General features: G+C 34.0%; 1 protein-coding gene across 1 annotated transcript in view; it reads right to left on the reverse strand.

Moving 5' to 3' along the window:
• Qsm (Zona pelucida superfamily protein qsm) overlaps positions 1 to 11183 on the reverse strand; it is a 78837-nt gene extending 67654 nt beyond the window's left edge. Inside the window, exon 1 of the mRNA XM_076772076.1 lies at positions 10818 to 11183. Within this exon, the coding sequence (XP_076628191.1) occupies positions 10818 to 10884 (67 nt within the window). The 5' untranslated portion in view covers positions 10885 to 11183. The remainder of the gene's footprint in view (positions 1 to 10817) is intronic.
• Positions 11184 to 14935: the final 3752 nt, after the last annotated feature.

Here is a 14935-nt window from a genome sequence, read left to right on the forward strand (position 1 = left end):
ATAGGATATAATGTCAAGCACAATAGCTTGGCCTGCACGGTCACCAGGTATAACGCCTCTTGATTTTTATCTCTAAGACAACGCACAAAAAAATAGTTTATTACGAAAGCACAACAAGCCTTGACCAATTAAAAGGAAGAAGTATCGCAGTATTCGAACAAATTAAAAAAGTTCGCCATAATTTAACACACTGAATATCACTATTAAAATAAACTGAACGAGCAATGAATTAAATTTTATTAAAATTGTAAATGTTTAATTCATTGATATCATTTATTTATTACATCCGTTGTGCTCGTTCGCAAGGCTTAATCACGATTTGATACAAATAAATGATAATAAAAATGTATTTCGCCTTTGAAAAAGTTTTGTGTCTAATATTTTTAATTCTTTTTGAGATATTTATTTTTGTACATGCTATCCTATTTAGTTTTTATTTGGCAAGTGTTGTCAAGGTTATTTGAAGGCCAATTTTGGTTTTTTAAATATAGAAGCTATATTTTCATTTACGGATTCTTGTTCTACAGGGGAAAAGAAGAAACTTGTCTATGAGACATTTTTTTTATCAGTCTTTATTTTAGAAGGGTATTCGATAAAATAGAAACTTTTTTTAGAGTGAAGCATGAAAAATTAAATCAAACAAACGAAATTTCTTTACTGTTTCGGTGACTAAGAGATGATGAGGCCAGATGAATAACCACGTTTTTATTAATGAAAGAGGACCAAACCTTAGATTCTTTTATGAAGGCATTTAAAGCCTGTACAAGGCTAAAAAATATTGAGAATATGAGAAATATGTAGAAATATTCCAAAGGAAGCTCTAAACCAAAATGAGAAACGAATTCCAGAGATGCTTCGAATTGAAAGTTACGCCAGAACCTACGATTATCATCATTTAATCATAAAAAAAATAAAACTACAAATTTTTTTATTTTGCGATGTTTTTTTTTGGCTATTTTAGAATTTAAAAAGGTAATTATTCAAATGCCCTAATATCTAACATTTCTTTGATAAAGGTATAATATACGGCTTAGGGTGATACTTATTTTTCGAGTTTAGGTTACTTTTTAACGCCCCCCCTCTCCCTAGATTGTGACACTTGATGAAAAAAAGTTCTATCGAAATTTCAACGATATTAGACAACAGGAACACGTGCCGCATTTAAATTAGAGTTTTTAAATTTTTATAATTTCGCGTTAGAGTTGAATTCTCTTGTACCATCTTATATCAAATTTATCGACTAATATTTTTTAGTGAAATCATAATTCCTTATGTCTAAAAGATAACGTGAGTGTGATTTTCATCGTTATATTTAGAATCCTATACGATGCAGTGTCTGGAGTAGAAAAGTATAGCATATACAAGGTGTTCGACCACTCCTGGGAAAAATTTTAATGGGGGATTTTAGAGGCCAAAATAAGACGAAAATCAAGAATACCAATTTCTTGATCGAGGCTTCGTTAAAAAATTATTAACGTTTAAAGTTCCGCCCATAATGAATTTTTTTCTAGAAAATGCGCAAGATTTCGAGGGTATGTGTAATGACCAAAAATTATTGTAATTGACCCCTGCAACTAAAAATATTTTTTCCAAAACGTTTTGAAATTTTTTTTTTCCGTCGAAAAATTTCACACATTCTCGAATTTTTTTCTCGAAAGTGGGTAGAATTCCGGGGGTATGTCTAATGACCAAAAATTATTGTAATTGACCCCTGCAACTAAAAATATTTTTTCCAGAACGTTTTGAAATTTTTTTTTTCGTCGAAAAATTTAGGCGCCAAATTAGATTTTCGGTGAGGAATTTTTTTTTCGATAGTGCGTAGGATTTCGGGGGTATGTCTAATGACCAAAAATTATTGTAATTGACTCCCGCAACCGAAAATAATTTTTTTAGAACGATTTGAAACATTTTTTTTTCATCGAAAAACTTCAACACCTTCTCGAATTTTTTTCTCGAAAGTGGATAGGATTTCGGGGGTATGTCTAATGACCAAAAATTATTGTAATTGACCCCCGCAACTGAAAATATTTTTTCCAGAACATTTTGAAATTTTTTTTTTCGTCGAAAAATTTAGGCGCCAAATTAGATTTTCGGTGAGGAATTTTTTTTTCGATAGTGCGTAGGATTTCGGGGGTATGTCTAATGACCAAAAATTATTGTAATTGACCCCCGCAACCGAAAATAATTTTTTTAGAACGATTTGAAACATTTTTTTTTCATCGAAAAACTTCAACACCTTCTCGAATTTTTTTCTCGAAAGTGGATAGGATTTCGGGGGTATGTGTAATGACCAAAAATGATTGTAATTGACCCCCGCAACTGAAAATAATTTTTTCAGAACGATTTGAAATTTTTGAATTTAATTGTTAATAACTTTTTAACGAAGCCTCCATCAACAAATTTTTATTCTTGATTTTCGTCTTATTTTGGCCTCTAGAATCTCCCATTAAAATTTTTCCCAGGGGTGGCCGAACACCCTGTATTGGGGTGATCCTTATTTTTCGATTTCTGATTTTGTTCGATCTTACCCGTCTTAAATTGTGACAATTAGAGAGAAAATAACACGTGCAAAATTTTAGACTGATTGGAAAACGGGAACCTGAGGCGCATTTGGGTTAAAATTTTTAAACTATAGCTGATTTCATGTCAATTTCGGACATAATTGTATCGTGCTAAGGGCCACCCTAATACGGCTACAGTGGGGACAAAAGGATTAAAATGCCGATGGACTCGCAGTTACCGAAGTGTCCGGCGGCGCTCGAAGCAGCGTAAGAATTTAATATCGCGAGTGTCTCTCGAATGACTCCCTGCTCTCTTTAATTACCTTGAATTATCGAGGCTGCACAGATGGACGACCGTTGTTCCAATCGCCAATAGGCACGCGAATCCGTTATACTTTTTGCATAACGCACTGCACGCTCGCAGCTGGACACGTTCGAGCGGCCATAAATCGTCCCAGCGCGTCAAGTAGCCCCTAAACGATAGCGAGTTAATAACGCGCGAAAACGGTGGACGCGTCACGCGAACCACTCGACATACGTTCGCCTTTTTTGTTCATAACAAATCCATCCACGAGGATTCAGGTGCATATTATTCGTTCTGCTCCACTTAGGGTAAGCGTTTATAGTCCGGTCAGCTCGATATCGAAATCGTTCTGATTTCAAACAAAGAATGCACAATTTTAAACCATGTTGGACAACCCGTTCGCTGGAAACGAATTTATCCGAATGATTTTGTAACAGAAATAATATCTATCTTTTTCTCACTGGTGAATGAAAAGACGTTAATTGTTCTGAAAGAAATTCTTATGTTATTGCTAACTGTGGTAAAAATACATATAATATTTTCTAGTTTTTAGCAATTATGCTCCTTCAAGTATTGACATTTATTTGTACAATACATATAATTTCAGACTGACTGTTTTATTTAAAGCCAATCAGTTGTTGCACATTTACGACCTCTACGATGAAGCAATTATCATAGAATTTTGCATACATGCATGACAAGATCTTTTTGTCGCCACCTGAGAAGACATTTAACATCACATAAAATAATAATATCTTCGTACAAAATGAAAACTTAATTTATGACACTTCTTATTGCATCTGGTCTTTTACAGTGCAGTATCTGTCGCTATATTTCAACTATAGTTTAGTCAATGAACTAGATAAAATAACGGGGAATCTCACTAACAAGTCGAAAGTTAAAGTGAAACAAAAATATTCTATTATTTTTATGTTTTAAAATTTATTCAAAGAGATTTATCATGAATTATATTAGCGGAAAAATAGATTTTTTCAAATATATTATATAAAATTTAGGATTCATAATTGGAGAATGCACGATAAATTGGACAAAAATTTTTGTTATTATTAAATGCGAAGACCAAGAAATTTTTCCTTCGTATTGAACACAGAATAGTTTTTCAGAATATGAAACTTTTCTCTGACAAAACTATACATATAAATTGTACAATTTTGTATCTAAATCATAGAAATTGTTGATTAGAATCAAATTACAGTAGAATGTCGATTATTCCAACCTCGATAATTGCAAGCAACAAGAAAAGTTGGAGAACCTAAGCATGGACCATAAATATTGTGGATACGCTGTGTGTGGCTACTTCACGTTGGATTGGTCATCTTGATTATTACAAGAACCCCGATTATTGTAGGAATTTTCAGTCCCGATTTCTTGCAACAATCTAAATTCTATGGTCATTATGAAAAACCCTTAAGAGGTTTATATTGGGTATTTTAATTGCTACATGAATCTTTTGATCAAGTAAATACATCTATTAAACAGCATTTTCACAACAGTTCACAACGATAAATAATTTGTTAAGGGAATGTTCCCGTTTAGAAATGTCATTTTTAGGCGATATTTGGGATAACAAGGTATCAAGTATTTATAGTAAAATCATAATAAAAAGGAAAGAAAATATTCTACTTGCGTAGAACGCCAATGTCTTGCCGCTACTATACTTGGTAAATGTTGCAACTAAACTGTTTTAATACACATACTGATAAAACTTTAATTTTAAATATTTAACAAATTATCGAGTTCCTGAGATGCTGTTGTATCTTCTTAAACGACAGGGCCAAAACTATCAGTCTACATAGTTTTATTAAAATTGGTGACCATAAAGGTCTTGCGTTCTCTTTGCGAAGAGCAGGGTCCGATGGTTCGTATCTACCTTACTGGTCGACCCTTGGTACTCTCGTTATTCTTCATTCCTTGGCACGTGTTTCTGCTGATCGCGAAATGCATGGAATACCGTCTTTGCGAGTTGGTTTTCGCTTTCCCGCAAGAATCTGCGCGTTTCCAACTCAGCTTTTCAAGTTTCACGGCCGAGAAAAGAATAGACGGGCCCCGATGCATCGAAACCGCGACGATTATTATTTCATCGCGCCACGAACCGCTGCGGCGTGGCCACTTTATTTTAATCGAACAACTCGATTTATTCCGTGATTGAACGCGTTTCTTGCGTTACGCTCGATCTCCGCTTTTTCATTTCCTCCGGCAAGCTATTCAGCACAAGAGGAGAATACATCGAATCGAAGCGATTTCCTACACTGTTGCGTCGATCGAAGTTTCCTTCACCGTCTGCTTTTTAAACGATCCTGTGTACTTTGTATTTTTATCGAGGAATCGTCGGCTCCGCGTCTTTTTATTCCCATCTTATGACAAGCTGACGATTCTGTGAGTGAACTTTATCCCCTTGCCCCCTCCCCCCAACCTTACCTACAAGAGGAAATAACAACGTATCTAAGTTCTACCTTTCAGCGAAACTGAATTACTCTTTGTCTATCTCTGTTATAATAGTTCTTGCTAAATTATCGAAAAATTATTATTCCGTGTCTGTAATTATGTATGGATTAAGGGAGGGATTCGCCTTTCGAAGGGCCTCACGTTTTCAGATACTAAAATAAATTTGTATGCTTTCATTTAATTGAATCATTTTTAAAACCTTGATTTCAACATATAGGTTGGGTGTAAAATCGTAGTACAATCGATTAGGGAGTAATTCTAAGTAAAAGAAATAAGGAAAAAATGTGAATCGAATTTAAAGTTTGCTCGACTCCTATCCAATACGATTTAATTATTGTATATTTATTATACAAATGACCTATACCTGAACTATAATATGAATTTCTATTTGTAACAAAGTCACCAATTACTGAGTCTTTTCAAGCAACTATCATTTCGCGTATCATAGGTTGAGAAACACTGCTCTAGAAAATAATATCAGTTATAGAATAGAATAGATTTAGCTCATAAAAGATTAAATAAGCTAAGAATATTACCAACCATTTGTAAACAATTGAGTGTGTATTATTTATATTTTATGTGTTGTAAACCGGAAGTGATCCTAAGCCAGATAGGCGAGAATTATTGTCTTGAAAATGCGATCCTTCGATCGTAAGACACCTCTCCTAGTGTTCTCACGCTACCATATTGGAAAACACTGGATTACATAGTTGATATTCCAGGATTCCTCTTGCGTTCCTGGAGAATTCGAGAAACCGAAAGAGGAGAGACCCGTAGCGTGACTCGAAGCGTGAAAAAGTCACTTTCCTCGTCACCTTCCCTTTCTTTCCGCGACGAAAAGAAACCGCGCGTCGAGCATTCTCCAGAATCGCTTCAATTATGCCCATTACAGGAACGAACAAAGATAATGAATTTTACCAACTGAACGAGAAGAATTTGCGGCGCAACAGAGAGTCGACGAAGAATAATCGATCGCGGTCGATCAATCCGGACACGACGGAGCCCCATTAAAGCTTACGTCGAGGAATTAACTCGAAGAAGCGAATCACCACAAGGAAGCAATCAAGAACAATATGTCTTCCGTTCGATTTCGTAAAAACACAGCGTAATGTTGGATCAAAGAGAGCCGAGATCTATCGTTTCCCTCTGTCCGAGCGCGTTGCTCGTTTCTTACGGATTCGCGATCAATCGGTCCGTGATTAATTCCCTTGCAATACAGAGGGAGACGCTGTCGAACGTTCTCTTTTACTTTCTACATACAATTCTACGAACAAGAGAAACTTGCGTTTGGCGCCGAGATTTACGCAACACGAGGAGTCGAATAATGAGATTTACAGCGATCGTGTGATCCATCGAGCAACATTATTGTTCGCGTGAAAATCGCATGATTTCCGAGGCTTTCACGCGGTATTATTAGTATCTTTGCGCAATAGTTACGAGGCTTCTCCGTTTGCAAAAGCGACTACGCAACGCGAGGACTCGTTTCGTACGCTGACATTCTCAATAACTCGTGTGCTGGCATTACCGGGACATTAAAATTATACGTTTCTTTAAAAAAACTATGACAATGGTAAAGACGAATATGCAAAATTAATTAGAACTACGTTATACAAAGCATGTATAGTGCTTTGTTATTAATGATTATCCTTTTAGAGCAAGGGTGGGTAATTTCTTTTCCGCTTAGAAAAAATGGCCGTCACAATTAATACAAAAATAATTCGTTTCCAAATTTCCTTACGATTCTTTCTTATCGATGCGTTGATCGAAACGGTAGCAACAAATGAAGTAAAATACAAAACACGGAGGGGACAGTTCTCCTACATTTAAGCGAAATAAATAAATTGTACGAGCAACACTACGGGCCAAAAGAAGACGGAAACCAAGAGGAAATAACGAGTCTTTGTATTACAGTTATTAAATACTAAAAATATGCGAAGGAACTAAGATTTCATTTATTCTTTTTTTTTTATTACTCAAGGCGAAGAAAAAATTTATTTAACTCTTGCGAACAATTTAATTTTCTTTAAGATTCATGTAAAATATTTCTTTTAACATTTACGAATCATATACAGATGAACAAATTTAAACAATTGTGAACATGTGAAACTAGTATCGAATGTGTGTTTTAATTCAAAATCTCTGAAATTGTTAGAAAGTGGAATTAAAAAATTAATTGATAGATGGGAAGAGGTCGTAGAAAAAGACGCTAATATACGGTTGCCAATAAAAGCGATAGAACTTTCAATTGTCATAGCCGCCATATTTGTCGTCCCACTTGTTCGAGTCATGACATTTGTATTCAGTAGTACTTTGGTTCTTTCTTTACAACATTTCTGCTAACATATTCGTAACATACAATTAAAATAAAATGAACCTCAATATAATTTTGACTATACAGGGTAGGTCACCACATATTACCATCTAGATTTACGTCATTGTAATTACTATTCTTCCTCGAGAAGAAGGCACATCCTGTTTACACCCCCACTCCTCTTGTGATGAAGATCGGTGACAGCCAATCAGCGAACTGCAGGAAGAGTGGGGATGTAAACACGCTGTGCCTTCTTCTCGTGGAAGGACAATACATGTGGCGAAAAATGTTTCAGATACAGTTAAATGGTTTCGAGAGAGACACATTTTGATGGTACTAGTTTTCTTGCAGGTGAACGTGTAGAGGACATACGAAACACATTAACATCTTTTTAAACACAATCATATATTTTTTATTTTATCAGTTGATGCTTAAAAAATCATTAGTTTAGGAGATATTTTAATTTCAATGTTGTCCAGCTTTCATGACTCCTTTGTTAATGTTGTATTGATCTTATCTACAACAAAGGTTCAGTATGACCATTTACGACCATTTAAATTGCGACATTTTCTGAATCGATAGATTAATGACTCATTCATGTTGTGTAATGTATCTGGTGTTATTTTATTGCACTCAGTGATGACACGATCTCTCATATTTGGCATTATAGTCAGAGGCTCAGCGTACACCTTATTTTTCAAATCAAACTATTCTCAAATGTTTATATTTCATAACGTCATTGGATAAAATCATAAATAAAGGTAGTATTAAATAAGAGGACAAGAGGACAAGATTAAAATATCTCTTGAACTAATGATTTTTTAACATAAATAGGTTAATACTTTTTTGTCAAAAATATTAAGGTGAATCTACCGATAAAATAAAAAATATATGATTCGATTTAAAAAAATGTTAACGACCTTCGTATGTTCTTTACACCATCAGAATGTGCTCCTTTCGAAACCATTCAACTTCGTCTGAACACTTCATTTTTCACTACGCGTAATAATAATGACGTAAATCTAAATGGCAATATGTGGTAACCCAACCTGTAATACATAAAAAAACTAAGATACTAACAATTTGATACATTACTAATAAGCACGTTAAACCTAGAAGGCTATAGAGGGTAATTCTACAGTTAACTACAATAGAATCTTGATTATTGCACGAGAGCCTCGTTTGTTACATAGTGTTGACAACATGTAAGGTAATCTCAGTAATTTCGAAAAATCAAATATATTAATCTATTGTTTAAGGTTCCACTGAAATTTATTCAACTGTTCAGACATAGTTATGTTAAAAAATATGGACTTACATAATCTGGAGGAGTAGTATATAAATAATAGCTTGACTTTATCCAAATGCTCTGTCATTCGCTTCTTTCATAAAAGTTATGTCCCAAAGTTTGAATATGAAATTAACCACACCATATTATATTCTGTTACTGGTATCCTAGATCTTGAAGTCACTTTTTCAGATAATCGTTCGAAAAATACATTGTCGATATCACTAGTATCGCATTTAAGATTTTGGGCTTTCTAGATAGACCTTCTGGACACTTTAAGAATGCCAATTTGAGTATTGCTCAACTATTTGATCACTCTATCATCTTTGTTTTTACAATGTTAGAAAGTGAGCAACATTCTTTCCTCCGTATAGCTGTCTGTCGAATTGATCGTCCAATGTCACTATATGAACATAATTATATCGACAGGGACGAGTATTTTAGAATTTTACCTTTAGAATGTAGACAACTGGTATTTGACTTATTGCTTGCCTTCAAGATTATAAATGGTATTGTAATTTTTCCTGAGATTTTGCAACTTTTTAAATTAAATGTACTTTCTCTATAAGAAAGCGTACTCTCCTTAAGTGGAAAACTCATCGAGCAGTTTACGGCGAGTACAACTGCGTTAATCGTCTAATTATTAACGTAAACAAGTACTGTGAAATGGTTGAAATTTTTAGTTCGCTATCTACTGAATATTTTGTCAAACCTCACCTAATTTGTATCAAAGGGTAATTTCTTTACCCGTAAATAAATATATAATAATAATAAAAACTAGTTTATTTTACGAAAACAATTGATGAACCGACAATTATTTGTTTACAGTGTAGATAAGATCTGCATCTTCAAAATAAATGAGAAGTTTCGATGTGACATTAGAAGTCAGTATCTCTTGAACAAAAAGATAGCGAGTTATTTCTTGTTTTGGGATTCTAAATTCGTGATTTAAGTTTGATCATTTAAATATTGAATATTGAATTTTGGTTCTCGAGTTGTTTATTTTTGGAAAGGAGGGATTAGAAACTTTAGAATATCTTCTATTTAAGAGGCACAAATTTTCTCGTATTCACAGTGAAAAATAGATCTTTTGAAAAATGCTTGATTTTTTATAATTTTTCAAATTGACAATACTCTTTCTTTATTTTTTCTTTTATTCTAGAATATTTTGATACGAAAAATGCTATTTGTGTCCACTGTCTGGCATTTAAAATGAAATGGCTGTACAAAGAGCCATTGTTGGCTTAGAAGGACAATAATTAAAAATTTGATGAAAATTGAGAATAAAGATTTTGTTCTATTGGATTATTCAAATTTCATGAAATACTGAACGAAGTGCGCTGTCATTTCGTCCTTGATATACAACAGTTTTTCTTTGTTATTCGAAAACCCTAGTGACGTTGCAATTCCTTTCCATCGATCCACACACTCGAGACCGCAATTCAACCATATTATATTTTGCAAACGTAAAACTGTGTACGCGCCACTGAAAAATTTTTTGAGCGTACATATTTGATACTATTCGCCAGTAGATCAAGATTTACTGATCTAGTATCGACGGTATCGACGCGGCATCATTCCCATCGCTAGTTCTCACTCGTTTAAACTCGCGCAGCGTTTCCGTCGACCTCGCAACAAAAGAGCCTACGATTATCTGTAGCGTCGCGGGTGAGAATTGCCGACATTCTTCGCGGTTCGCACAATTTCCACCCTCGGTCTAAAGCGTACGAACGATTCCAAAGGATACGCATAACGCGAGATTCGTGAGACTCGAATGCGTCGCGTATCGGCGAAATCGGAGCCGCGGAATGGACGAGTGAAGGTGTCTGTCGTCCTTGAGTCGTCCGTCGACCGTCCACCACGTGACACGTCGGTAATCTCAAAATTCAGGGCACGTTTCGTTTTCACCGTCGTCGCGGGCCGGAAAATTCAAAGCTGTTCACTCACCGTTCGCTCGAGCTGCGACGAGGATAAATATCCAGCAGAGAACCAGTTTCCAGAATCCGGTCTCCATGTCCACTGGCGGTCGTCGTGATCGCGCACACGGGGGTTGAAATCGAGAAAAAGGGAAGAGAAAAGGGACGATAGAGGGAGGGAGAAGGGAGGAAGAAGGAGAAGGAACGGAATTTTCGCTATTAACCGCAGAAAAGTCTCATTTAGTCGGATTCCCGGCGCTCCGAGTACGAGTTTTCTCACCGTCCTTGCGCGTCCACGGCTGAGATCTGCGTTCGACACGTCGCACGGCACAACAAAAGTAACGAGAGAAACGAGTCGCAGAAGAGCACGCGAGATGTTCTCCGTGCGAGAACGCGAGAGGCACTGACGGGCCTCGGCGACTGGCGGGAGAGTTCGAACCGCGCGCACGCACCGGACGTCGACGCCGAACGGGGCAATATCTTCTTAACGGCGCACAGTGTGTCGCGTAAATGGCAATTCGAAACAAAAATCATAGCTTTTAAACTAGTCAATTTTCGACCTAAGACCTCTTACACTTTTTTAAACAGAATACAAAGATACATCGATTCATGCACAAAAATTATATACAGGGTGTTCGGCCACCCCTGGGAAAAATTTTAATAAGGGATTCTAGAGGCCAAAATAACACGAAAATCAAGAATACCAATTTGTTCATGGAGGCTTCGTTAAAAAGTTATTAACAGTTAAATTCAAAAATTTCAAATCGTTCTGGAAAAATTACATTCGGTTGTAGGGGTCAATTACAATCATTTTTGGTCGTTAGACATACCCTCGAAATCCTACCCATTTTCAAGAAAAAAATTCGAGTAGTGAAATTTTTCAACGGAAAAAAAAATTTTCAAATCATTCAAAAAAAATTATTTTCGGTTGCGTGGGTCAATTACAATCATTTTTTATCATTACACATAACTCCGAAATCCTACGCACCTTCGAGAAAAAAATTCCTTACCGAAAATCTAATTAGGTGCCTAAATTTGATGGAAAAAAAAAAATTTCAAATCGTTCTGGAAAAATTATTTTCGATTGCGGGGGTCAATTACAATCATTTTTAGTGAATAGACATACCCTCGAAATCCTACCCACTTTCAAGAAAAAAATTCGAGTAGTTACTGAAATTTTTAGACGAAATTAAAAAATTTCAAATCATGCTAAAAAAATTATATTTAATTACAGAGGTCAATTACAAGCATTTTTGGTCATTAGACATATCCTCAAAATCCTAATCATTCTCGAGAAAAAAATTCCTTACCGAAAATCTAATATGAAGCCAGAAATGTCTGCCCGAATTTTCATGGAAATCTTTAAAACGTCATAACTTCCGAACGGATTGGACGATTTTAATGTTTAAAAAAGCAAACTACGCGTATTTTGGTGGAAAATATGTACAAATCGCAAAAATATTCGAAAAGTTGGTCTTTGACCCCGCAAAATGAGAAAACCCCCATAAAAATCGTCCAATATTCAAACAGCCGTAACTTCTAGATTTGTGATTATATTTCAATGAAACTTTATTCTGAAGTAGAGCTCATGGTTACCTACAAAAAAGTATTAAACAACTTTTCTGTAGGACGTCAAACGAAATTATTAAAAATGAAAAACGAATTTTTAAGAAAAATCGACAGGGGGCAGGTGCCTAAATTTTTCGACGAAAAAAAAATTTTTAATTAATTCTGAAAAAATTATTTTCGGTTGCGGGGGTCAATTATAATCATTTTTGGTCGTTAGACATACCCTCGAAATCCTACCCACTTTCAAGAAAAAAATTCGGGTAGTTACTGAAATTTTTAGACGAAATTAAAAAATTTCAAATCATGCTAAAAAAATTATATTTAATTACAGAGGGCAATTACAAGCATTTTTGGTCGATAGACATATCCTCAAAATCCTAATCATTCTCGAGAAAAAAATTCGAGTAGGTACTGAAATTTTTAGACAAAATTAAAAAATTTCAAATCATGCTAAAAAAATTATATTTAATTACAGAGGGCAATTAGAAGCATTTTTGGTCAATAGACATACCCTCGAAATCCTAACCATTTTTGAAAAAAAAATTCGAGTAGGTACTGAAATTTTTAGACGAAATTAAAAAATTTCAAATCATGCTAAAAAAATTATATTTAATTACAGAGGTCAATTACAAGCATTTTTGGTCAATAGACATACCCTCGAAATCCTAACCATTTTCGAAAAAAAAATTCAGTACTGTCGGAACTTTAAACGTTAATAACTGTGTAACAAATACCGAATTTACAAACTCATTACAATTTATTTTTCGAACAGTTGTAAAATCCACGATTTTATTTTCGAAGTTTAAAAAAATTCTTAGAAACAAATTTAGATACTAATAACGAGTGCAACACACTTATGTTATTAATGGCCCATTAATATGAATGATATTAATAAAAAATGTTTAGTGAAGAAAGAATGAATAAAAATGAAGGTTGAAGGATAAAAACAGAATGACGGGAGTACGAAAAAGGATTTAAAAGAAAAGCGGACGTGTAATCGCCTGCGTTGCGCTGCTCCACTTTTTTCGAATTTTTATGAATTTATTTCTCGAAGGCTGCTCTAAATCAAAAGAAAAGAGGACAATGAATAAGAAACTGTGATCACACTTCGTAGGCTGCCCTTGTAATAAGGCAGAATTCCGGTCAGTTAATTCTGTGTTACTGTACCTTCATTACTTTATATTCTTTTAATAGGCAGCCTACTAATTCTAGTATTTAGCTGACTAACAAACTGCATTTTTCCATGGCCGAAGCCATGAGACAGTACAGTGAAATTATAAAATCTATTATTAAAAAGACATTCTGTATCATAATACTCCTATTTAGGACTAATTTCTCAGTATCATCTCTAATGGGTGAGTAAGACAGAGTTTACTTCAATTGCTCTTGCAATTTTTTAAAAATTAGAAAAAACAATAGTTTTTTAAATAAATTCTGTAACTAATTTAAATTGTATTTTACGGAATCGAGGAATAAAACTATGGAAAATATTGAAAAAATGAAGTCTTGGTAAGTATTAAATTTTTTGCAATCTTTTGCTGACTTTAGCATCGTTCACAAGAACACAAAAGCAAATATCAAAAAACGTGGTTTGCAATATTAGAGTACAATTAATTTTCTTAATTTACAATAACATGTTTTCAATTTCATCAATCAAAAAGTGGACAAAATTCTTATGTAAAATTAAAGGTAAAAACTTATTTATCTCGTTAAATAAAAATAAAAATTTCAATTATCGAATGAAATATTTTACAAAGAATAAATGAAACTTTAAATGAAACATCATGAATAAATTGAAATGTTGATATTATTAGTTATTTATTATTCGAATAAAATTTTGGCCACCCCTAATCAGCAATTCTAAAAATAATTGTAATAACAGATCTCAAGGAAATAAATTGTTGCGTATACTTTTTAAACCACGAGATATTTGTAAATTCTGTTATAATATTTTAACATTTTTTATGCTGTAAAATGTACGAATATGTAGCGTAAAATAAGTATGTAAATATTTTAATTAAAGCAAGTTATTCTAAAATTGTAAAATATACTACATTCTACGCATTCCAGTTCTACGTTTATCAGGTTTTTATTCAGCATCGAAAAACAAGTCTTCCACAACTGGCCGCGGTATTTCCTTAATCGGGGAATGATCGGAATTGTACTCGCTATTTGAAATTAATTTAATATTTTTTACATTCCTTAAGAAAGACACGAATATCACTGTTAATATCTTTTTCATTCAGTATACGCGAGGTATCTGCGCACACGAATTTTTTCTACATACTAATATCGATATTGATTCTTAGCCATGACAATTAAACGATGTATAAGTTTCGATAAATAACATTCGTTCCACTATTTAGAATAATTGGTTCTTAATCAATTTTAACACCCGATTTTACTGTTTTTTTTTTAAATTTTGTCTTCGTTTGTATTAAACCTGAATATATTCGTGAAATCTCGATTCGAATACTGTTTCTTCCAACACCAATTTACATGAACACATATAAATAACTGCAAACAGAATACATTTTTTTTTATACATTGTTTTAAGCAACCTGAACAATATAAATGTGA

Source organism: Colletes latitarsis, chromosome 8 (genome assembly GCF_051014445.1).
Source record: "Colletes latitarsis isolate SP2378_abdomen chromosome 8, iyColLati1, whole genome shotgun sequence".
Taxonomy (NCBI): domain Eukaryota; kingdom Metazoa; phylum Arthropoda; class Insecta; order Hymenoptera; family Colletidae; genus Colletes; species Colletes latitarsis.